The 26,871-nt window shown below is 36.8% G+C and overlaps 1 protein-coding gene across 3 annotated transcripts in view; it reads left to right on the forward strand.

Annotated features, from left to right (window-relative positions):
• LOC124607401 (serine/threonine-protein kinase Nek8) overlaps nt 1-26,871 on the forward strand; it is a 317,572-nt gene that overhangs the window by 219,423 nt on the left and 71,278 nt on the right. For all 3 annotated transcript variants that reach the window (XM_047139723.1, XM_047139724.1, XM_047139725.1), the window contains one exon: nt 3,073-3,165. In XM_047139723.1, the coding sequence (XP_046995679.1) occupies nt 3,073-3,165 (93 nt within the window). The remainder of the gene's footprint in view (nt 1-3,072; nt 3,166-26,871) is intronic.

Raw genomic sequence — 26,871 nt, forward strand, 5'->3', positions numbered from 1 at the left:
CTCTCCATGCTACTCTATCTATCCTGCTATCCTGTGCAAGCCTCTTCATCTGTGAATAACTGCTGAAACCTACTGCCTTCTCTATCTGCTTACTGTATTCTTCTCTTGGTCTCCCTCTATGAGTTTTACTCCCCATACTTCCCTCCAGTACTAGATTGCTGATCCCTTGATATTTTAGAATGTGTCCTGTCAACTGATCCCTTCTTTTAGTCAAGTTGTGCCACAAATTTCTTGTCTCCCCAGTTCTTTTTATTATCCCCTCATTAACTGCAACTTGAGTATTCACAGTTTTTTGAAGGTTTTAAGCCGGTACTTCAGTCAGAATATCGTATAAAGTAAATTACTGTACATATTGCAGAATCTGTTTTAAAAACTCAATTTTTTGCACCTCTTTGTAGTATGTTTATTCCTTTTGATATTTAATGCTGAAAATAAAAATCCATTTTATCTGAACTGCAGTCTACACAATCACAATGAAAGAGAGAAAAATAATTTTCATTTAGATTTTGCCTCCTTGTAAAGGGTTCTGAGCGATGTTATGGTATTTACTCTGGTTCTAAGTCACTGTGAATATCAAATAACTCAAAAGGGAAATTAAAAAACACACCTTATTTCCCACTTTCTCTTAAAACTATCTGAATATTTAGATTTACGATTAAATGTTCCATTAACTATATGATGGGTACTGGTAGTAATATCCCTAGTAAAGTTGAATGTCATGTGGTAATATAATGTACAATAAATGTGGCTCTGTGTTTATGGGTATAGGTAATGATTATCTTGAAAGATATCAGTTTAATCAAATAAATATCAAGCTATCAATAGGAAATAAAGAGCAGTACAAATAAGGATGCAGCTCATTCAGTTACAGTGACTTGTTTGTCTTTTGTTAATGTCAGTGTGTACTTTATATATCTAAAAACAAAGATGATGTGACTTACCAAACGAAAACACTGGCATGTTGATAGATGCACAAACAAACACAAACATACACACAAAATTCAAGCTTTTGCAACCAACGGTTGCTTCGTCAGGAAAGAGGGAAGGAGAGGGAAAGACAAAAGGATGTGCGTTTTAAGGGAGAGGGTAAGGAGTCATTCCAATCCCGGGAGCGGAGACCCTCTCCCTTAAAACCCACATATTTTCGTCTTTCCCTCTCCTTCCCTCTTTCCTGACGAAGCAACTGTTGGTTGCGAAAGCTTGAATTTTGTGTGTATGTTTGTGTTTGTTTGTGCGTCTATCAACATGCCAGCGCTTTTGTTTGGTAAGTCACATCATCTTTGTTTTTAGATATATTTTTCCCACGTGGAATGTTTCCCTCTGTTATATTCAGTGTGTACTTTGTCTCATTAAATCTCCCTGAATGTTCTCCTTCTGGATAGGATGTATATGACATAATGAATTAATGAATAACAGTTCAATGTCTTATCTTGATCACTGTATGTGACAAAATTTGATGGTCTGTACTCAATCGTTTGTTGAGGATCAAAACTTTAATTATTTATGAATCTCTTTGGTTTTACATTTACCCATATAGGATAAACATTACTGCAGTGCCAATTTTTGTCTTTATTTTGAAACAGTATTATAATAAAAGGAGTTCCAGGATGAGGACAGCAAACAAAAATAAGGAAAAGAAACCACCCATCTGCACAAGGTGTTATCCTGTAGTATTTCTCTATTTACAGTTCAAGAACACACAGTGCATAACGTTAACATCTGCACCACTGTGCAGACACTTTTAGTGCAATACATACCCAAAGATAATTGGGAGTAAGAAATCGAACTATAATCGAATACCCTGTAACAAGTCACTAGAGACCACAGAGAGAGAGAGAGAGAGAGAGAGAGAGAGAGAGAGAGAGAGAGAGAGGAGGGAATGTTGTGGGGGTGAATGTACTTACAATAGAAAATGAGCATTATTGTAACTTGAAAGCTAGAGAAATTTTCTAACCCCTTATGTGTGTCTACCTGCCACATGTCATTTATCTACAGGGTGAATGAGAAATCCATCAACAAAATTTATAAATTTATTCAGGGATATTTTCTGAATATTTTGGTGTAATGGACCTATAATCTCCTGAGGCTCACTACAGGGTATTTGCTTATTGTTTCATTTCTTAATTCCATTTATTCTTGTATCTGTATAGCACTGAAAATATCTGGACAACAGTGCAAATTTTGTTTTGAAACAAACTAGCTCTATTCACTCCTTGTACTTGCTGTGGATAACTTAAATGCTCACTTTACTCTTCATATCCCAAGCTTGAATTAATTGTTGCTCAGTTCTGCCTTAGGGTTGCTTTTTCCACAGTGCTAGCTGTACTTTAATGGAGATACACAGCTGTATGGATAGGTTTACTGATAAAGAGTTAGTTAGTCTGTACCTTGAGCATGGATATATTGAATGGAATGGGAGAGTAGCATAATGATACCATGCTGAGCTGTTCTTGGAGTAATGGAAACTTCACAGTGCTTTTGTATTTGATGATATTACATTGTGTTTTTTGCTGTACTTTCAGTTATAGCACATTACAGGCTCTTTTTGTATTGTGATAATATTTTCGCGGAATCAAATGTAATTAGGTTCACACACTGAACAAATAATAATTACGTTACTGCTTTATAATGAGCCACAAGAGACTGTGAATTCCTAACGCCAGAATACTCAGAAGGTTTCACTGAACAACCTCTGAAATTTTGTGACTGGATGGTCACATGTCTTAACTTTTGATTGTATGTTTACATTTTCTAACCTTATGAGTAAATAATGGTTAATTAGGTCCATTATTTTATTCTCCTCCATTCCTGACAGGTTGACTGAAAGAATTACAAAATTATTCATTTCCTTAATGTTCTCTGCTCTTTGTCAAACTGTTTTTCAATTCTGTTTGCTTTCCACTTTGTTTCCTTTTGTTTCTATCTACATACTTTCACATTCACATATAATGTTTCATTATTCCACCTGCCATTTCTTGATTATTGTCTCTTATTTAAATAAATTACTGATTATAAAAGCCCCCAAAACATTATCAACATAAGAAATGCTATGAGTTTTATTCTCTTTTCCAGTTTGTCAAATGTGGTCCAACATATACTGTGGTAGGCACAAGTGAGAATGCTGTGTACTTCTGGGGAACAAGATTTTTTGCACCCGCTGGCATGGTACGTTCTTTTAGGATTAAAGATGTGTATAAAATACTTTGTGTACTTATCACTGAACACTGGAAATTAATTGTGATTAAAATTATTATTTGTATGCTATGACAGTCTGTCATTGTAAAAGATTAGTTATGTGCTTTATATACTTTACTGTAACTCTTAACTTTAAAAATGAACAAAATAAACGATTCCGATGGCCAATAGGCTACTGAATATGGAAACCAAAGGAATCTCAAACAAAAATGTCAAAAATACTGATCAAACAGGTTCAGTGATTAATGGCAAAGAATAGTGAATATAGAAGAAACTTCTCATAACTGTACTTTGACACGGGCAAGATTATTTTTATGCTGCATGTCAAGGAAAATTTGGAAAACATTTTTTTAGTAAATGATTATAAAACTGTCTTAAAGTGCTTTTAGACTGCAGCCTAGTTTATAATTTAGAATCGTACTCTAGTTCCATGAGTTCTATATGTAATGAATGATTTACTGAAGTCACATACACAGGCAAAATTTTTCACCTTTGCATGCGTTTTGTTGGTGAACAGTTTGTCAAATTTGGTCTGAAAATTTCTTAGAACTGAAGTTCACCAAACTAGAATTATAATAGTTCTTGAAGATAAATGTGTTATTTTGTGCTGCAACCATATTATAATACATGTTGTAATTATATTTGGTAAATTACTGGGTGGGTAGGCTGGACTTTAGGTAAAGGATCACTCCTTTGGATTTTTGATCAACATGGTTGTTGTAATTTTCCAGATAATTTCCTGCAAATGTCACATTAAATTTAATTTCTTGACTGGTTTAGTAGTTTATGCCACAATAAATGTTAAAGAAATAACAGCCATAAAGAGATAGAGGTTCTTCCATGTGACATTAGAAACAGTTGGACTTATTTTATTCAACATGCACATCCAGATTGTGGATGTACACCAGGGAAACGAAACGTCCCATTACTGACCCTTGAGGTATGCTATAATTGATTGGGCATTCTTCTGACAGGTATTACAAGACTATTTGTGTTTTTGTCTACATGCCCAATGGACACTTTTTGCTTGCAGTCATTGAGATCCATTCATTAGCCAGTCCCCTAATGCCATAGTACTCAAGCTTTTTTAGATTCTGTGATTAACCATGTCAAAAACCTTAGATAAGTCTAACAATATACCTGCCATTTGCTTTGTTTTGTCAATGGCTTTTAGAGCAGTGGTTATGCATTCATAGGTTTGCTGTCTCAGTTGATTTCTTACTTTGGAAACCATGTTGAGATGCAGCAAATACTCCATTTTTCTTTATGAACTTTATTAACTTACTGTACATTATTTTTCCCAGTGCTTTGTAAAACAGGATGTTCATGTAATGGGGTGTTAGTTTATCACTTTACCTTTATCACCAGCTTTGAATATTGGAATAGCTTTGCATGTTTTTAGCTGATCAAGAAAGAAGCCCATCTCTGATGAGCAGTTACGTATGTAAGTGAGAGGGTCAATAATATTGTGGAGGGAGAGCTGTAAGATTCTGTTGGGTATGCAGTCAACTGCTGCTGAGTATGTTGCTTTTAGACATGTAACAGCCTTGATTGTTTCCTCCCTCTTCACATGATCCACAGACACTGATAATTTACAGCTGTTTATCTTCCCTGTTGGCTGCTGATTTCCAACAACATTAAGTTTTTTTAAACTTTTAGCTATTCCAATGAAATAGCTGCTGAGCATATTTTCTGTTTCACTTGCTTCTGTAAAATTTTTATTGTCATGTAACAAGACAATGTTATCATTGATTTTCTTGTTTTTGCTTGTTGCTTTTTTTTGTATGATGTCCCACAAATCTTTTACTTTACTTGTAGAATTTTTAATATGCATATCATTGTGCATTTTTTTGCCTGTTTCATGACATTTTGTCGAATTTTTGTGTATTTTTTATAGTGAGTATGCATACTTGCTGTGACATTATTGTCCTTGCAGATTTGATACAGTACTATTTTCTTCTGATGAGAAGTTCTAATTCCTTTAATAATCCACCCTTGACTCTTGCATTACTTCTAATATTTATCATTTCTAGAGGAAAGGCTGTATTAAATTGCTGTATCAGTTCTTCTAGAAATATGTTGAATTTTGTACCAATACTTTCCATTTATGCACAGCAGAACAGTCTTCATTGTACGGTAATGGATTAAAGAAATTTATGCTTTTCTGACAAAAGATCCTGTATTTAAACTTAGGTATGTTGTTGTTTGCCTGCCCTCCTTCAGTGGTGATGCTCATTATTAAAATTTTGTGTCTACTGAAACCTATACTTAACACTTTTACAGACCACTTAAATTTCTCTTAATCAGTCAGGATTTGATTGAAGGCTGTCTGAGTGATTGCTGCAAGGCTTACCGTAGCAGTAGGTTTTGTGATCTGAGAGACTGACATGAGTGGCTCTCTGTTTATAATTACTGAGAAGGTCTATGTTAAAGTCACCACAAATTATAACATCATATCTTGTTGCATTTACTTTATTAAGGAACCATTCCATTTTCTGTAGAAATACCTCAAACATTTCTGGTAGGGAATGGTATACCACAGCCACTATCAAATTTAATTTGGGAACTTTTATCACTGCTGTCTCCAAGACTTTTCACAACTTTGATGTGTAATATTAGCTATGTTAGTAACTTCTATATCATCTTTGGCCAGTTTGTGGATTCCCCCATAGTGGCTAATTGGTTTATTATAGCAGTCAACCAGAGATAAATTTTGTAGGGAAACATATTATGTTAAGGTCAAGCTAGTGCTCAGAAAGACACATTACAGGAATCTCTTTTAGTTCATGGATTATTAGCATATTTAAACCTTCAACTTTTTTGTGTAGGGCCTGAACATTTTTGTGAAAGATCTTCATTCCTGAAGCTGAGGGAATATCTACACTACCACTTACCTTCATAGCTTCTGGCAATAAAAAATTCCCTTGAATAACTTAGCTGTCTCATGTTCCTTCTAACTGGCTATGCTGAATCATCTCCCACTGCTGGGGTGGTTGCAGTTTCTGTTGGTGAGGTTGGTGTTGGTCCTTGTGACATTGTTGCTATTGAAGTTTCTTCTGATGCGTGGATGGTTTCAATTGAGGTTGGAGGTTTTGTAACAGCATGTGATTTTTCAATCAGTGGGACGTTATTTTAAGACAAATGAAACAGGTTTTTAGATGTACTGATTGACATCTTGAACTTCTCTTTCCTCTGTGTAGTTTGTTAGCTCTAGATTGTTGTTAATTTTTCAGATATCTTCTTTTCTGTTACCCTGAACCTCTGACCATTTGTAGTCCGCAATGTTCCGGTTATTGTCTTTCCTATGCTTTATGTTTTTTTTTCCCACTGATCAGTTACAGTTTGTACTGTTTTAGTGATTGTCTTTGCTATGCCTTCTGCTTTCTCCTTTCTTATTTTCATGCCCATAATTTTCTAAGACTTAATTAACACTTGGGATTCTTACTTTGTTATCACTAATAAGTAAAAAGAGTGTTTCAGACATCTGTTTCTTTCCATCTCTGTTTAAATGGAAGCCTTGTAAAGTAATATTGTTTCAACCCAATGCTTCCATTTAAATATTAACAGCAATTCTCCATTTGCTTTCATTTCTTAACTCATTGATTTTCTGTACCATACGCAATTTTTTGCCTCTGGTTTTTAGTTTAGATGTCGTACGACATATCATTTTGGGATAGGATGGATTATTACATTCATTTTATGGCTAAGTTTCAGTACAGTTTCTAATGCTTTTTAACCTAATGCAGCTGATTTCATATTATCTAGAAATAAAGAAGATAACTCATTGAAAACCAGAAGTGCTGTCTCATCAAAAGGTACAGAACATTCCTAGCTTTCAGAATGAAATTCATTCCTGCCTTTTGGCGAGTCATTTCCTTTATTCCCTAATAATTTGTAATTCTCAACCAGAACTTTCCACATACTATTATACAGCTGATTTCAAGGAATTCACATCAGCAAATTAATTTTGAAGTACTTTGTACAACTGTGAATCATCAACAGTGTTCTCTCAGATGTGCATATAAGTAATCATATAAAGCTTAACCCCCCATGAACCATGGACCTTGGCGTTAGTGGGGAGGCTTGCATGCCTCAACGATACAGATAGCCATACCGTAGATGCAACCACAATGGAGGGGTATCTGTTGAGAGGCCTGACAAACATGTGGTTCCTGAAGAGGGGCAGCAGCGTTTTCAGTAGTTGCAGGGGCAACAGTCTGGATGATTGACTGATCTGGCTTTGTAACACTAGCCAAAATGGCCTTGCTGTTGTGGTACTGCGAACGGCTGAAAGCAAGGGGAAACTACAGGTGTAATTTTTCCCGAGGGCATGCAGCTTTACTGTATAGTTAAATGATGATGGCATCCTCTTGGGTAAAATATTCCGGAGGTAAAATAGTCCCCCATTTGGAATTTCAGGCGGGGACTACTCAGGAGAACGTCGTTATCAGGAGAAAGAAAACTGGCATTCTACGGATCGGAGTGTGGAATGTCAGATCGCTTAATCGGGCAGGTAAGTTAGAAAATGTAAAAAGGGAAATGGATAGGTTAAAGTTAGGTATAGTGGGAATTAGTGAAGTTCGGTGGCAGGAGGAACAAGGCTTTTGGTCAGGTGAATACAGGGTTATAAATACAAAATCAAATAGTGGTAATGCAGTAGTAGGTTTAATAATGAATAAAAAAATAGGAGTACGGGTAAGCTATTACAAACAGCATAGTGAATGCATTATTGTGGCCAAGATAGACATGAAGCCCATGCCTACTACAGTAGTACAAGTTTATATGCCAACTACCTCTGCAGATGACGAAGAAATTGATGAAATGTATGAGGAGATAAAAGAAATTATTCAAATAGTGAAGGCAGACAATAATTTAATAGTTATGGGTGACTGGAATTCAAGCATAGGAAAAGGGAGAGAAGGAAACATAGTAGGTGAATATGGATTGTGGTAAGAAATGAAAGAGGAAGCCGTCTGGTAGAATTTTGCACAGAGCATAACTTAATCATAGCTAACACTTGGTTCAAGAATCATGAAAGAAGGTTGCATACATGGAAGAATCCTGAAGATACTAAAAGGTATCAGATAGATTATATAATGGTAAGACAGAGATTTAGGAACCAGATTTTAAATTGTAGGACATTTCCAGGGGCAGATGTGGACTCTGACCACAACCTATTGGTTATGAACTGTGGATTAAAACTGAAGAAACTGCAAAAAGGTGTCAATTTAAGGAGATGGGACCTGGATAAACTGACTAAACCAGAGGTTTTACAAAGTTTCAGGGAGAGCATAAGGGAACAATTGACAGGAATGGGGGAAAGAAATAGAGTAGAAGAAGAATGGGTAGCTTTGAGGGATGAAGTATTGAAGGCAGCAAAGGATCAGGTAGGTAAAAAGACGAGGGCTAGTAGAAATCCTTGGGTAACAGAATACATGTTGAATTTAATTGCTGAAAGGAGAAAATATAAAAATGCAGTAAATGAAGCAGGAAAAAAGGAATACAAACGTCTCAAAAATGAGATCGACAGGAAGTGCAAAATGGCTAAGCAGGCATGGCTAGAGGACAAATGTAAGGATGTAGAGGCTTATCTCACTAGGGATAAGATAGATACTGCCTACAGGAAAATTAAAGAGACCTTTGGAGAAAAGAGAGGCACTTGTATGAATATCAAGAGCTCAGATGGAAACCCAGTTCTAAGCGAAGAAGGGAAAGCAGAAAGATGGAAGGAGTATATAGAGGGTCTATACTAGGGCGATGTACTTGAGGACAATATTATGGAAATGGATGAGGATATAGATGAAGATGAAATGGGAGATACGATACTGCTTGAAGAGTTTGACAGAGCACTGCAAGACCTGAGTCGAAACAAGGCCCCGGGAGCAGACAACTTTCCATTAGAACTACTGACGGCCTTGGGAGAGCCAGTCCTGACAAAACTCTACCATCTGGTGAGCAAGATGTACGAGACAGGCAAAATACCCCTGGTAGAAGCTGACCTCAGGGAAGATCAGTTTGGATTCCGTAGAAATGTTGGAACACGTGAGGCAATACTGATCTTACGACTTACCTTAGAAGAAAGATTAAGGAAAGGCAAACCTACGTTTCTAGCATTTGTAGACTTAGTGAAAGCTTTTGACAACGTTGACTGGAATATTCTCTTCCAAATTCTAAAGGTGGCAGGGGTAAAATACAGGGAGCGAAAGGCTATTTACAATTTGTACAGAAACCAGATGGCAGTTATAAGAGTCGAGGGACATGAAAGAGAAGCAGTGGTTGGGAAGGGAGTGAGACAGGGTTGTAGTCTCTCCCCAATGTTATTCAATCTGTATATTGAGCAAGCAGTAAAGGAAACAAAAGAAAAATTTGGCATAGGTATTAAAATCCAGGGAGAAGAAATAAAAAATTTGAGGTTTGCGATGACATTGTAATTCTGTCAGAGACAGCAAAGGACTCGGAAGAGCAGTTGAACGGAATGGACAGTGTCCTGAAAGGAGGATATAACATGAAGATCAACAAAAATAAAACGAGGATAATGGAATGTAGTCGAATTAAGTCGGGTGATGCTGAGGGAATTAGATTAGGAAACGAGACACTTAAAGTAGTAAAGCAGTTTTGCTATTCGGGGAGCAAAATAACTGATGATGGTCGAAGTAGAGAGGATATAAAATGTAGACTGGTAATGGCGAGGAAAGCGTTTCTAAAGAAGAGAAATTTGTTAACATCGAGTATAGATTTAAGTGTCAGGAATTTGTTTCTGAAAGTGTAGCCATGTATGGAAGTGAAACATGGACAATAAATAGTTTGGACAAGAAGAGAATAGAAGCTTTTGAAATGTCATGCTACAGAAGATTGTTGAAGATTAGGTGGGTAGATCATGTAACTAATGAGGAGGTATTGAATAGGATTGGGGAGAAGAGACGTTTGTGGCCCAACTTGACTAGAAGAAGGGATCGGTTGGTAGGACATGTCCTGAGGCATCAAGGGGTCACAAATTTAGCATTGGAGGGCAGCGTGGAGGGTAAAAATCGTAGAGGGATACCAAGAGATGAATACACTTAGCAAATTCAGAAGGATGTAGGTTGCAGTAGGTACTGGGAGGTGAAGGAGCTTGCACGGGATGGATTAGCATGGAGAGCTGCATCAAACCAGTCTCAGGACTGAAGACCACAACAACAACAACAATAAAGCTTAAGATAATTTGAACCACAACAGCAGCATCTGTTTTCCCGATTTTCTCTCCCTTCCTGCAAGTGACGTTCATAGACTTGTAAATATCCTTTTTTATTCTTATTCAATTTCTTTTTATACTCATATGCAATGGATCTATACTGCAAACATGTTGCTCAAGTGTGGCACTGGAGATACTATTAAGTATGTAGCAAACACTCAGACATCCTGAAGTAGGGGAGCTTACCGAGCCCCTCCCCCGGCTGTGCCCTTATAATCTGGAGTTCAGAGTTTCTGTTTATATATTTTGTAATAACTACCAGTTTTCTGGGACATAATAAGTTTCTTGTGTCATATACAAAATTTAGCTTCATGGCATGACACGTCTCAATATCGACTAACTCATTTATATAAAAAATGGCAATGTGAATTTTAAAAATTTCCCGGCGAATTGACTGTTCAAACAAATTTTGGGCTTGAACAACGACCGGATGCAAGCCCAAATTTTGTTTGAACAAAAATGGCAATGTTGAACTCTCCCCTCCCCCCTCCCTCCCCATGATAAATTTATGTGGACACACATGAATAATTACAATAAGAAAAGAAGATAATAATGATTGTTAAGAATATTTATTTAGAAAAAGGAAAATACAAATGCATCTCTCTTTACACAGTGAACACATTCATGGGATGGAAATAATGGACTAAATGTTGTGTAGTAAAAATATAATACTGATTGTTGAGATCCCTGTCAACACAGTCAAAACTGTTGATATAAATATAGCACATTCCAACACATCTCCTTACAGTTATATCACAATCAAATTACATTCAATATTTATCAAAATTTTACAGATTATCCTTGCTCAAAGATTTAGTAAAAATATCTGCTACATTGCTTTCTGAATCTGCTTTACAAATGTCTATAGTTCCATTCATATAACATTCATTCACAGAATGGCAATGTGCTTCCATTTACTTTGAATTTTTAGTAAGGTTAATAATAAATAATTAAAATATTCAGTATTTGGTGCCCCTGAGTTTTAAGAGACTTCTCAGACTTTGCATCAAGAACTTTACATTCACTTGTTTAGTTACTCGTTTCCAGGTTTTATTCTTATTTAAACTTCTGATTTTCTAATCCCTTGGTCACTTCCAATTTCTGACTTATTGCTATTCGTTGTCTCCTCAAAATTTTGTATACTGTTAGAAGTTTACATAAATGGAGTTAGTCATGACATAATAATTAAATATATCAGGCACTCTGTGTTTTCTGGCTGACCTTTTCAATTCTTGTTCCTGTTTTTATTTATAATTGCTTGGACACCCTTTGATACCTTTTTCTTCCACTTGCTCATATACTGATCTATTTTCTATGCTTTTGCACTCAGAATCAGTAAAATATTCACTCCCTCAATCAGAGTACCTAATATCAACACATCTGACATTATCTGCCACAGTATAAACATATCTCGCAATGACTACTTTGTTTTTAATCAGTACTCTTTATCCAACTTCACTGTACCCTATTAAAATTCCCAAGTCTACTTAATGACCTCACTTTAACTTTATAAGTTGCTCTGACACTCATACAAAGACCCTAATTCCATAGAACTTAAAATGTTCAACATTAGGTTTCTTCCCAAACAATATCGCACAAGTTTTTCTTTCAATAATATTAGATAAAATTCTGCTTTTAAAGTATGCAGCTGCAAAAACCACTTCAGGCCAAAATCTCTTATTTTTCTCTCACTTCAGCTGACAGAAATCTTGACATATCAATAACAGATTTGTTTTATCTTTCAGCTGTACCATTTAATTTATGTACACAGGGGGAAATGCATTTAAAGTGATTCCTTTCTGACTTGTAAAATGACACACATGTTGTTGTTGTTGTTGTGGTCTTCAGTCCTGAGACTGGTTTGATGCAGCTCTCCATGCTACTCTATCCTGTGCAAGCTTCTTCATCTCGCAGTACCTACTGCAACCTACATCCTTCTGAATCTGCTTAGTGTATTCATCTCTTGGTCTCCCCCTATGATTTTTACCCTCCACGCTGCCCTCCAATACTAAATTGGTGATCCCTTGATGCCTCAGAACATGTCCTACCAACCGATCCCTTCTTCTGGTCAAGTTGTGCCACAAACTTCTCTTCTCCCCAATCCTATTCAATACTTCCTCATTAGTTATGTGATCTACCCATCTAATCTTCAGCATTCTTCTGTAGCACCACATTTCAAAAGCTTCTATTCTCTTCTTGTCCAAACTATTTACCGTCCATGTTTCACTTCGATACATGGCTACACTCCATACAAATACTTTCAGAAATAACTTCCTGACACTTAAATCTATACTCGATGTTAACAAATTTCTCTTCGTCAGAAACGCTTTCCTTGCCATTGCCAGTCTACATTGTATATCCTCTCTACTTCGTCCATCATCAGTTATTTTGCTCCCCAAATAGCAAAACTCCTTTACTACTTTAAGTGTCTCATTTCCTAATCTAATACCCTCAGCATCACCCGACTTAACTCGACTACATTCCATTATCCTCGTTTTGCTTTTGTTGATGTTCATCTTATATCCTCCCTTCAAGACACCATCCATTCCGTTCAACTGCTCTTCCAAGTCCTTTTCTGTCTCTGACAGAATTACAATGTCATCGGCGAACCTCAAAGTTTTTATTTCTTCTCCATGGATTTTAAAACCTACTCCAAATTTTTCTTTTGTTTCCTTTACTGCTTGCTCAATATAGAGATTGAATAACATTGGGGAGGGGCTACAACCCTGTCTTACTCCTTTCCCAACCACTGCTTCCCTTTCATGTCCCTCAACTCTTATAACTGCCATCTGGTTTCTGTACAAGTTGTAAATAGCCTTTCGCTCCCTGTATTTTACCCCTGCCACCTTTAGAATTTGAAAGAGAGTATTCCAGTCAACATTATCAAAAGCTTTCTCTAAGTCTACAAATGCTAGAAACGTAGGTTTGCCTTTCCTTAATCTTTCTTCTAAGATAAGTCGTAAGGTCAGTATTGCCTCACGTGTTCCAGTATTTCTACGGAATCCAAACTGATCTTTCCCGAGGTCGGCTTCTACTAGTTTTTCCACTCGTCTGTAAAGAATTCGTGTTAGTACTTTGCAGCTGTGGCTTATTAAAGTGATTGTTCAGTAATTTTCACATCTGTCAACACCTGCTTTCTTTGGGATTGGAATTATTATATTCTTCTTGAAGTCTGAGGGTATTTCGCCTGTTTCATACATCCTGCTCACCAGATGGTAGAGTTTTGTCAGGACTGGTTCTCCCAAGGCCGTCAGTAGTTCCAATGGAATGTTGTCTCCTTTATTCATTATTAAGCCTTGTTTCGACTCAGGTCCTTCAGTGCTCTGTCAAACTCTTCACGCAATATTATATCTCCCATTTCATCTTCATCTACATCCTCTTCCATTTCCATAATATTGTCCTCAAGTGCATCGCCCTTGTATAGACCCTCTATATACTCCTTCCACCTTTCTGCTTTCCCTTCTTTGCTTAGAACTGGGTTTCCATCTGAGCTCTTGATGTTCATACATGTGGTTCTCTTATCTCCAAAGGTCTCTTTAATTTTCCTGTATTCAGTATCTATCTTACCCCTAGTGAGATAAGCCTCTACATCCTTACATTTGTCCTCTAGCCATCCCTGCTTAGCCATTTTGCACTTCCTGTCGATCTCATTTTTGAGACGTTTGTATTCCTTTTTGCCTGCTTCATTTACTGCATTTTTATATTTTCTCCTTTCATCAATTAAATTCAATATTTCTTCTGTTACCCAAGGATTTCTACTAACCCTCTTCTTTTTACCTACTTGATCGTCTGCTGCCTTCACTACTTCATCCCTCAGAGCTACCCATTCTTCTTCTACTGTATTTCTTTCCCCATTCCTGTCAATTGTTCCCTTATGCTCTCCCTGAAACTCTGTACAACCTCTGGTTTAGTCAGTTTATCCAGGTCCCATCTCCTTAAATTCCCACCTTTTTGCAGTTTCTTCAGTTTTAATCTACAGTTCATAACCAATAGATTGTGGTCACAGTCCACATCTGCCCCTGGAAATGTCCTACAATTTAAAACCTGGTTCCTAAATCTCTGTCTTACCATTATATATTCTATCTGATACCTTTTAGTATCTCCAGGGTTCTTCCATGTATACAACCTTCTATCATGATTCTTAAACCAAGTGTTAGCTATGATTAAGTTGTGCTCTGTGCAAAATTCTATCAGGCGGCTTCCTCTTTCATTTCTTAGCCCCAATCCATATTCACCTACTACGTTTCCTTCTCTCCCTTTTCCTACACTCAAATTCCAGTCACCCATGACTATTAAATTTTCGTCTCCCTTCACTATCTGAATAATTTCTTTTATTTCATCATACATTTCTTCAATTTCTTCGTCATCTGCAGAGCTAGTTGGCACATAAACTTGTACTACTGTAGTAGGTGTGGGCTTCGTATCTATCTTGGCCACAATAATGCGTTCACTATGCCATTTGTAGTAGCTTACCCGCATTCCTATTTTCCTATTCATTATTAAACCTACTCCTGCATTACCCCTATTTGACTTTGTGTTTATAACCCTGTAATCACCTGACCAGAAGTCTTGTTCCTCCTGCCACCGAACTTCACTAATTCCCACAATATCTAACTTTAACCTATCCATTTCCCTTTTTAAGTTTTGTAACCTACCTGCCCGATTAAGGGATCTGACATTCCATGCTCCGATCCGTAGAATGCAAGTTTTCTTTCTCCTGATAACGACATCCTCTCGAGTAGTCCCCGCCCGGAGATCCGAATGGGGGACTATTTTACCTCCGGAATATTTTACCCAAGAGGACGCCATCATCATTTAATCATACAGTAAAGCTGCATGCCCTTGGGAAAAATTATGACTATAGTTTCCCCTTGCTTTCATCCGTTTGCAGTCCCAGCACAGCAAGGCCGTTTTGGTTATTGTTACAAGGCCAGATCAGTCAATCATCCAGACTGTTGCCCTTGCAACTACTGAAAAGGCTGCTGCCCCTCTTCAGGAACCACATGTTTGTCTGGCCTCTCAACAGATACCCCTCCGTTGTGGTTGCACCTACGGTACGGCCATCTGTATCGCTGAGGCACGCAAGCCTCCCCACCAACGGCAAGGTCCATGGTTCATGGGGGGGTTCATGACACACATGACACACATATACATTTAAATATTCTTTCCCATTTTCATATCTCAATTTCTTAATAGTTTTATCAGTTAAATTTTCAATTTCATTAACATATTGCACAAAACAATCATAAACTTGATTTTTAGATAACATGTAGACTCTGTCTGTTTTATTCTAATCATCAATAAAAGTGAGAAAATATCTTTCCCCAGAAAACCTTGAGTTTAGTGAGGTCCATTCAGATCACTATGAATAATCTCTAATGTTTCTGTTGCTTTGCTTCTATTATTTTCAAAAGGTAAATTGTGTATTTGTTTTCAATACATACATGATAAATTTTGGATCTAGATTCATTGGCAGTCCATCTGCTAACTGGTGTTTACACAACATATTCAAATAATTAAAATTTACATGTCCAAGTGTACAATGCCATTTGTCCTTTACTACAAGCTATCCACATCACTGACACTATCTACATTAATCTGTTTCTTGTTAATTTTGCCTGTCATTTTACACAGCCTATCTTCTTCCTAAACAATCAAAATTAAATTATAGCCTTTATTAAAAACCTTTGAGATATTGCCTAAAGATACAATTTCATGTTTTTCTGTTACTTTAGCATAGCTAATCAAATTTCTGCCAATGACTTTGACATAAAATAAATTTTTCATTTCATTTGGAATCATGTCATTATAATCTGTAAAATAACTAATTATGTTTCTTATTTTTTTAGTTTGCGAAACTTTACCATATGCAGTTTACACACTCACAGGCTTGTTTGAAGTTATGCATCAGAAAAATAATTTTCATTATTAAAAACATGATCTGTGCAACTACAATCTAATAACCAACACTGTGCGACAATGAAAATTTAAATCAAATGGAAATAGCCAATTCCTATCAATTCTAATGTGCTGATCACGAATATCAAACAGGCAATTCAAAGTTAGCTTTGGTTTTCATATTGCACTCTTTTATTACAGTGAGATAACTATATACAGATTTTTATGTCAAGTTCAAAATCAAATATTATAATAGTTTGTCAAAGCAGTGCTTTTATGTATTGGTAATGAGCTTCCTTCTATTCCAGTTGGGCATAGTGTGCATAAGAAAGAGTCATACCAAAACATGAAAATTTTACTAGAATCCATCAAGTATAATGACTCTCAGTGGCAGATTTGTGGTGACTTGAAAGCAGTAGCACTGCTATTAGGTATACAGTTAGGGTATACTAAATATTGCTGCTTTCTCTGTGAATGGGATAGCCGAGCTCATGCATATCATTACAGTAAACATGACTGGCCCACCAGAAAATCTCTTCAACCAGGTATAGAAAACATTAAGCGTGAATCTCTAGTAGGCCCTAAAAATATTCTGCTCCCACCCTTGCACGTCAAGTTGAGTCTCATGAAAAACTTTGTTAAGGGAATGAACAAAGATGGTGATGCATTTAAGTACTTAAGGCAAAAATTCCCTTACTTAAGTGATGCCAAAGTAAAGGAGGGCATCTTTGTAGCCCCACAGATTCGAGAGATTGTAGATAACATGTTGTTATCTTATGAAATACTTGGTTGCAACATGTCATTGAAAATGCATTTCTCACATAATCATCTTGACTTCTTCCCCAAAAATTGTGATGCAGTAAGTGATGAACATGGGGAGCAATTTCATCAAGATATTGCCACATTTGAGAAGAAGTATGCTGGAAAGTGGAGCCCTACTATTTTAGCAGATTACTGCTGGACTGTCATAAGGGATGTTCCCGAGTATGTGCATAAATGTCAAGCCAAGCAAAAATGGTCATCTTCTGAATTTAACTCGGAACAAAATATGTAATGGTATATGCTGTATATACGGACATTTAACATTTGTAATCCTTTATATACATTGGTGACCAGTTAATTTATATATTCCTTTTTTGTGCTTTATATAGTTCTGGTACAAAGTAGACTTACAAAGTATTTTCATTGATTTATTTATTTATTTATTTATTTGATTAGCCATCCGTAGACATTTTGCAATGTATGGATGTTGTCAGTTTGGATACAGTGATTTTTGCAGATACATTGACACTTTTATATGCATTTACAGAGTATACAAATACAATGACATTTATCACTTAAATTACATTCAAACAATTAAATATTCACTTATTGTTTAGAAACAGTGTTCCTGAAAATATAGTTTAAGGGTTTTCTGTAACAGTACATGTTGTTAATTTCTTTGATGTCCTGTGCAGCTTGTTATACATTTACAGAATATACAATACTATGTCATTATGTCACTTAAATTACATTCAAACATTTAAATATTCACTTACTGTGTAAAAACACTGTTCCTGAAAATACAGTTTAAGAGTTTTTCTGAAACAGTACATGCTGTTAATTTCTTTGATTTCCTGTGGCAGCTTGTTATACAATTTTACACCCTGATACAAGAAACTTTTTTGGGTCTTATGCTTGTTTCTCCTATCTAGATGAAGGCAGTGGCTTGTTCTTGTGCTATAGCTGTGTAAAATGCTGTTTGTACTATAATTCACTATATTTTTCTTTATATATACTATAGTGTGGAACATAAATAAACAGGGAACAGTTAGAATACCAAGTATTTTGAATAGTTCTCTGCAGTGAGCCCACTTACTGCTTTTAGTTATAATTCTCACTGCTCTCTTCTGCACTTTAAAAACTGTTTGTAAGTTGAGTACATTATTTCCCCAGAAAATTATCCCATAGCTTATGACTGAATGTACATAGCTAAAATATACAGTTCTTAGACATTCATCGCTGCATACTGAGGAGAGAACTCTAAGTGTGTAACACGTTGTAGATATCTTTTTTGTGAGTTTTTTAACATGTTCACTCCACCTAAGCTGGCTGTCAATATGCAACCCTAGGAATTTTGTGGTGGGCACTTCGTCTACAGAGGTGTTATGTAGCTTTAACTTTAGGGGACTGTTTTTTCTGTTTATTCTAAAGCGTATGCTATTTGTTTTCTTAATATTTAAGGTCACTTTATTCTCTGTAGACCATTTGTAGACATCTTTCAGTGATTCATTACAATTTTCCAACATTAGTGCTGATGTCTCACTGGTGATTATAATATTGCTGTCATCGGCAAACAATATCTTCTCTCCATGTCGGATATATTGTGGAAAGTCATTTATATAAATCAAGAACAACACTGGACCCAGCACACTTCCCTGAGGCACCCCAATATTAATATGCTGTGGATCTGACAGGTGTTTTTCTATGAACTTTGATCTACTGGAGACATGCGAGATCTCTACCCACTGTACTCTATTTTTAAGGTATGAATGGAACCATTTGTTGATTACCCCTCTTACTCCTAGTGCTTCTAACTTAAGTAATAGATTCTGGTGGTCAACTGTATCAAAGGCCTTTGACAGGTCAAGGAATATGCCAGATACATAGTTGCCTTCATCCAGTGCTTCTAGAACCACTTTAGTGAAATGTGCTATTGCCATTTCTGTATCTCTGCCTGGTCTGAAACCAAATTGGTCATTTGAAAGAAGGTTGTATTTGTTTAGATAGCTCATAAGTCTGTTCTTCATTATGGACTCTATTATTTTGGAAAATGATGACAGTAGGGCAATTGGCCTGTAGTTCTCAATGTTTTCTACATCATCTTTTTTGTGTAGAGGTAAAATTTTTGCATGTTTCAGATAATCAGGGAAACAACCGGCTTTGAAAGATTCATTTATGATATTGGTTAGGGGGGCTTTGATACTATTTATGCATTTTTTCAGCACAGACATTGGAATTTCATCTAAACCTGCTGAATTTTTGCTCTTTAATTTCCTTACCACATTACATACTTCTTCCTCAGTAGTGGGTAGCAATACCATTGAATTTGATGTATATTCCCGTGTTCGTGGATTATGAGATTTTGAAGAATTTTCCTGTAACTTTGTAGCTATACTACTAAAGTAAGAATTAACAAAGTTTGCTAGTTCTTTTGGGGTACTTGTTAGGTTTTCTTTGTTCCTGATTTGGGTGTTTATTTGCCTTTGTGTTGCTGTTCCTGTCTCCTGTTTCACTATAGTCCATGTAGCTTTACTTTTATTTTTAGCTAGATTTATTAGTCTATCATTGGCCTTTTTTTTGCAACATTGAGCACCTTCCTATAGATTTTTTTGTAGTTTCTGTAGTAATGAAGAAAATCTGGATCACTGTTGTTGTTTTTTATAGAGTTTAGGTATTTAAAAGTTTGGGCAGATTTTCTAATTCCTGTGGTAATCCACTTATTTTTGGTGGATGTTCCAGTAGAACTTAGTGCTTTGGGGAAGGCTTCTTCGAATATTATCTTAAACTCCGACATGAATTTGGAGAATTTCTGATTCACATTATTTTCTGAATATACTTCTTCCCATCTTTCATGTCTTAATTGTAAGCAAAATTTTTGTATTGCTGCGTCTGAGTAGACTCTTTTAAACATGTGGAGGTTTACTGGTTTTTCTACAGAAGCTTTTACTTTTATGATTATGTAATACTATCTTCATGTTTTCTTAATATTTTACTTTTGTACTTCCGGAATGGCACTGAAATTTATCAATGCATAACACATAACATAATTCAAGTAATTATTCACTTAAAATTTGTTGTGCTGAATCTTGGAATAGGAATGCATATTTAGTTTGTGAGTTATTTATATAAAAATGTAGATTAATTTAAAAAAATAGACCTAAATATTTATGAAGATGATGATTTTGTATCATTTTATACTGAAATAAACATAACTAACTCAAAATCATGTAATTTACACACTTTCGCTTAAAATTTGTTGTTCAGTGCAATCAGTCTGTACATTGTTACCTGATTCTACATTATTACACACCAATGTAGGCTTCACCTCCATTACAAAACTGCTCATGCTTGTTCCATTCTGTTGAAATTCTCAGTGTCCTGGGTAATGACTGCTTCTTGGACCATAATATTCGCTTCTAGCACATGACCAGTTGTTGCTGCCCCAACTGTGCTAATCACTTTGCCCATGTTCGAAACCGCTGTGACTGCATCCATGGTGATGTCCATGAATCTCTGCTTGTTCTTGTCTGGTGACAGCCCCCCCCCCCCCCCCCCCCCCCCCCGCTGAAATGTACTGGTTTGTCATATCCATAATGCAACTGCTCCCAGTAGCTCTTAACAGTTTTCTTTTCAGTGTGAAATGCATTGAATTTTACTTTTTCACTTCCATCCTTGTCCTTTAAATCTGTCATCTAAAGTTTACTTCTAACATGCCCAACTGTCTGATTTTCTTCTTGCAAAACATTGCTCAAGTCCTGAAATTGCTCAAGGATTTCAGAAAGGTTCTCAATATGTTGTTTAGCTTCTCATTTTCTGATACTTTTGTACCCGCTGTTTTAATTCATTCACCATTGTTTTTTCAAAAATACTGAAGGATGTTGTCGTGTCACTCTATAGTCTTTTCACCTAAGTTTCTCCAACTAGTTTCTGGGTGCAATTTGTTGTGTTGCTGATTCTTCAGAATATAATTCATAAAACTTTTTCACTATCTCAAATGCAGCTTCATTATCACTCTAGTTGCTTGTTTGAAATTGCTCTGTATATGTAATTCACTGTAGTCAGATTTTCTTCATCCCAAATATCCACCTTGTGCATGCTCATTTTTGCTCTTGAAACCACTGTATAGGATTTCTTCATTTTCAGATACCTTTCCATTCGCCATTTCCAGTTCCCATGGTCTTCTCCATCTAACACCAGTTTATTAATGTCAGCCATGTCCAATTTCAAAAAGCACACTCTTGAATAACAATCTTCTTTTTGGTTCACAACCAATCTCTGCTTTTCCAAATGACACCCTTCTTTTGCAGTTTATGGCCACAAACTGCTACTACAATGTTAAGTATATTTATTTAGGAAAACATAAATAAAAATACATCTGTTTTTACAAAGTGAACACATTCATGACATGGAAGTAACTGACTAACTGTTATGCAATAAAAATATAATACATGTTCTTGAGATCACTATTGTCACAGTCAATACTATCAATGTAATTGTACCACATTCCAACAAGGTTAATATTTGACAAACATTGTATGTCTTATTAAGTTTCCTTTATTTTACGTCTATGGTCACAATCTTTTTTGTTTAACAGATTACCGATTTCAGTCTTTAATGACAGTCATCAGATCTGTTTCATAAAAACAAAGTCCTGATGTAGTGCTGCCATAATGGCATCGTCAAATGTTAAATGCGGACAATGCCACTATGGCTGCAGTACATTAGGATTTTGTTTTTATGAAACAGATCTGATGATGGTCATTAAAGACCAAAACCAGTAATCTGTTAAACAAAAAAGATTGTGACCATAGATGTAAATTAAAGGAAACTTATCACATATATGGGTCACTGTGTTTTTTCGCGACGATGTCGCAGCTTGTGAAAGTATGTCTTATTTTTATCATTATATGTAACAGTTTTGAATATGGTGACACTAAATTAACTACAATGTGACATTTTGTTTAGATAAATATTTATTTCTCAGACATTTAATGCTATCAGAAGCCGGCCGGAGTGGCCGAGCGGTTCTAAGCGCTTCAGTCTGGAACCACGTGACCGCTACAGTCGCAGGTTCGAATCCTGCCTCGGGCATGGATGTGTGTGATATCCGTAGGTTAGTTAGGTTTAAGTAGTTCTAAGTTCTAAGGGACTGATGACCTCTGATGTTAAGTCCCATAGTGCTCAGAGCCATTTTTGCTATCAGAAGGAAAATTCACTAGTGAAAACTACAAAATTATGAGAGATAACTGATGACCAGTATCTACTCTCTGGAGAAAAAGATGTAGTACTGATGATAGACACATATAGAAGTACATGAAACTTCTTATCATTCAGAACTATTAATTCATTCTTCAGGGAGGAGAGATGGGGATAAGAATCTTCAACATCGCAGCGTGTCATCAGTCTTTGGTTAACGTATTAAAAAACTAAAAACCTGCCTCGATTGCGAAAACACTAGGTGCTTTTTTCGCAATCGAGGCAGGTTTTTAGTTTTTTAATACAGATGGGTATATTGGGTCAAGTTAGAAAGGAAGGAGAGGTGACTCAGATCTAAGAATTAGAGGAGTCCACCTACTATGAGGACAGAGGAGAGACAGAGATGAAGAGAGAGAGAGAGAGAGAGAGAGAGAGAGAGAGAGAGAGAGAGAGAGAGAGAGAAAGTAGGTCAAAGACAGGTCACTGGTAGGCACTGTACCATTTACTTTTTCCATTTTCACAGTAATGAGAGATGCTTTAGTGTGCACAGGAGATCATCCTTTAATCTGGTGTTATGGATATACTACACACTATTTTTTATCATAATGGGAGGACTTGTTTACTAGAACATGTCAGAGATTGAAATTACACTGATGGAAAAAAGACTGCCGTACCAAAAAATATTTAATGTGGTGTAATGAAGTTTTGGGAATACATTTTTGTACATAACATATTCATTATTAACACTGCAGGATCACAGTATAATGCAAGTGTGAGATAAGCCATTGGAAATGTGAAATGCTTGTACATTAATAACTGGTATAACTTCCAGAATGTTGAATGCAAGCATGCAAACATGCATTCATTGTGTTGTACAAGTGCCAGATGTCAGTTTGTGGGGTGGAGTTCCACACCTGTTGCATTTGGTTGGTCAATACAGGGACAGTTCATGCTGTTTGTGGATAATGCTGGAGTTGTCATCCGATGATGTCCCATTTGTGCTTGATTGGAGGCAGATTTAGTGATCGAGCAAGCCAATGCAGCATGTTGAGCCACTGTGAAGTATCTTGGGTTACAACAGCAGTATGTGAGTAAGTGTTATCCTGCTGGAAAAAACCATTTGGAATGCTGCCCATGAATGACAGCACAACAGGTCAAATCACCAGACTGACTTACAAATTTGTAGTTAGGAAGCATGAGATAAACATGAGAATACTCCTACTGCCATGCAAAATCACACCCCAGACCATAACTTCTTGTGTAGGTCTAGTGTGTCTATCCCACAAACTGGTTGATTGCAGGCCCTCAACTGGCCTCCTTCTAACCAAAATATGGCCATCACTGGCACTGAGGCAGAACCAACTTTTGTTAGAAAAGACAACAGGCCTCCACCCTGCCCTCCAAGCAGCTTTTGATTGACACCACTAAAGTCAAAATGGAAGTGGTTTGGGGTCAGTGTGCACAACACTGGGCATCTGGCTTGGAGTTGTCCTTCAAGTAATTGATTTGTAACAGTTCACTGTGGAACTGTGGTGCCAGCTCATGCTCAAATTTTTGCTGTCAATGCAGTATGATGCACCAGGACCACATGCTGAACACAATGGTCTTCCCACTTGTGCCAAGTGGCCATCTGGAGCTGGTATTCTTGTGACTACATTCTCGTGTCCATCATGGCTAGCAAATGTGTAAAATGGCTACATTCCTGCCAAGACTTTCTGCAGTATCACAGAATGAAAATCAAGCTTCTCGTAGCTCTAGTACATGACATCATTCAAACTCATTGAGGTGTTGATATTGGCATCTTTGTCACTTAGAAGGCAGTTTTGACTAACATCAACTCACCACATCCAATCCCAAAGGTAAGTAATGCTCCAACTGTTACAGTATTTATTTAAAGTGGACCTCATTTGCATTCTCATAGTGGTGCTACTAGTACCACTCTTATGTGACTGGCACAAAATCAAAACAGACATCACTTTTCCAATGTAGAAATGTCTGCCAACTTACATTTATGTTGTACAACTCCTTCTTGCTAATGAAATTTTTTTCTGTCAGTGTTTTATGAAATTATGATCATAATTTCCAGCTGTTTGAAAATGACATGACACACTATTCTCGAAATATGGGTATCACTGTACTTTTCAGTGCCATGAAGACTATCTCTCAAATTGCCATGTCATCCTAGAAAGGAAACAGCCAAAGTAACTGATTTCAAGAAAGTAATGTTTTTAAGACATGACATCATTATCAAGGAAAATGTTGCTGATAACAAGTGTTTTAGTGTCTGTACAATATAATGTTCTCATTGCAGCTTATTATACATTGATGAAATGTATGATGAGATAAAAGAAATTATTCAGGTAGTGAAGGGAGACAAAAAATTAATAGTCATGGGTGGCTGGAATTCGATTGTAGGAAAAGGGAGAGAAGGAAACGTAGTAGGTGAATATGGATTGGGGGTAAGAAATGAAAGAGGAAGACACCTGGTAGAATTTTGCACAAAGCACAAATCAATCATAGCTAACACTTGGTTCAAGAATCACGACAGAAGGTTGTATACATGGAAGAAGCCTGGAGATACTGACAGGTTTCAGATAGATTATATAATGGTAAGACAGAGATTTAGGAACCAGGTTTTAAATCGTAGGACATTTCCAGGGGCAAATGTGGGCTCTGACCACAACCTGTTGGTTATGATCTGTAGATTAAAACTGAAGAAACTGCAAAAAGGTGAGAATTTAAGGAGATGGGACCTGGATAAACTGACTAAACCAGAGGTTGTACAGAGTTTCAGGGAGAGCATAAGGGAACAATTGACAGGAATGGGGGAAAGAAATACAGTAGAAGAAGAATGGATAGCTTTGAGGGATAAAGTAGTGAAGGCAGCAGAGGATCAAATAGGTAAAAAGACCAGGGCTAGTAGAAATCCTTGGGTTGTTGTTGTTGTGGTCTTCAGTCCTGAGACTGGTTTGATGCAGCTCTCCATGCTACTCTATCCTGTGCAAGGTTCTTCATCTCCCAGTACCTACTGCAACCTACACCCTTCTGAATCAGTTTAGTATATTCATCACTTGGTCTTCCTCTACGATTTTTACCCTCCACGCTGCCCTCCAATACTAAATTGGTGATCCATTGATGCCTCAGAACATGTCCTACCAACCGATCCCTTCTTCTAGTCAAGTTGTGTCATAAGCTCCTCTTCTCCCCAAATCTATTCAATACCTCCTCATTAGTTATGTGATCTACCCATCTAATCTTCAGCATTCTTCTGTAGCACCACATTTCGAAAGTCTCTATTCTCTTCTTGTCCAAACTATTTATCGTCCATGTTTCACTTCCATACATGGCTACGCTCCAAACAAATACTTTCAGAAACAACTTCCTGACACTTAAATATATACTTGATGTTAACAAGTTCCTCTTCTTCAGAAATGCTTTCCTTGCCGTTGCCAGTCTACATTTTATACCCTCTCTACTTCGACCATCATCAGTTATTTTGCTCCACAAATAGCAAAACTGCCTTACTACTTTAAGTGTCTCATTTCCTAATCTAATTCCCTCAGCATCACCCGACTTAATTTGACTACATTCCATTATCCTCGTTTTGCTTTTGTTGATGTTTATCTTATTTACTCCTGTCAAGACACTATCCATTCCGTTCAACTGCTCTTCTAATCCTTTGCTGTCTCTGAGAGAATTACAATTTCATCGGCGAACCTCAAAGTTTTTATTTCTTCTCCATGGATTTTAATACCTACTCTGAATTTTTCTTTTGTTTCCTTCACTGCTTGCTCAATATACAGATTGAATAACATTGGGGACAGGCTACAACCCTGTCTCACTCCCTTCCCAATCACTGCTTCCCTTTCATGTCCCTCGACTCTTATAACTGCCATCTGGTTTCTGTACAAATTGTAAATAGCCTTTTGCTCCCTGTATTTTACCCCTGCCACCATTAGAATTTGAAAGAGAGTATTCCAGTCAACATTGTCAAAAGCTTTCTCTAAGTCTACAAATGCTAGAAACATAGGTTTGCGTTTCCTTAATCTAGCTTCTAAGATAAGTCATAGGGTTAGTATTGCCTCAATTGTTCCAATATTTCTACGGAATCCAAACTGATCTTTCCCATGGTCGGCTTCTACCAGTTTTTCCATTCATCTGTAAAGAATTCGCGTTAGTGCTTTGCATCTATGATTTATTAAAGTGACTGTTCGGTAATTTTCACATCTGTCAACACCTGCTTTCTTTGGGATTGGAATTATTATATTCTTCTTGAAGTCTGAGGGTATTTCGCCTGTCTCATGCATCTTGCTCACCAGATGGTAGAGTTTTGTCAGGGCTGGCTCTCCCAAGGGCGTCAGTAGTTCTCATGGAATGTTGTCTACTCAGGGGGCCTTGTTTTGACTCAGGTCTTAAAGTGCTCTGTCAAACTCTTCATGCAGTATCGTATCTCCCATTTCATCTTCATCTACATCCTCTTCCATTTCCATAATATTGTCCTCAAGTAAATCGCCCTTATATAGACCCTCTATATACTCCTTCCACCTTTCTGCTTTCCCTTCTTCGCTTAGAACTGGGTTTCCATCTGA

Source organism: Schistocerca americana, chromosome 3 (assembly GCF_021461395.2).
Source record: "Schistocerca americana isolate TAMUIC-IGC-003095 chromosome 3, iqSchAmer2.1, whole genome shotgun sequence".
Classification (NCBI taxonomy): domain Eukaryota; kingdom Metazoa; phylum Arthropoda; class Insecta; order Orthoptera; family Acrididae; genus Schistocerca; species Schistocerca americana.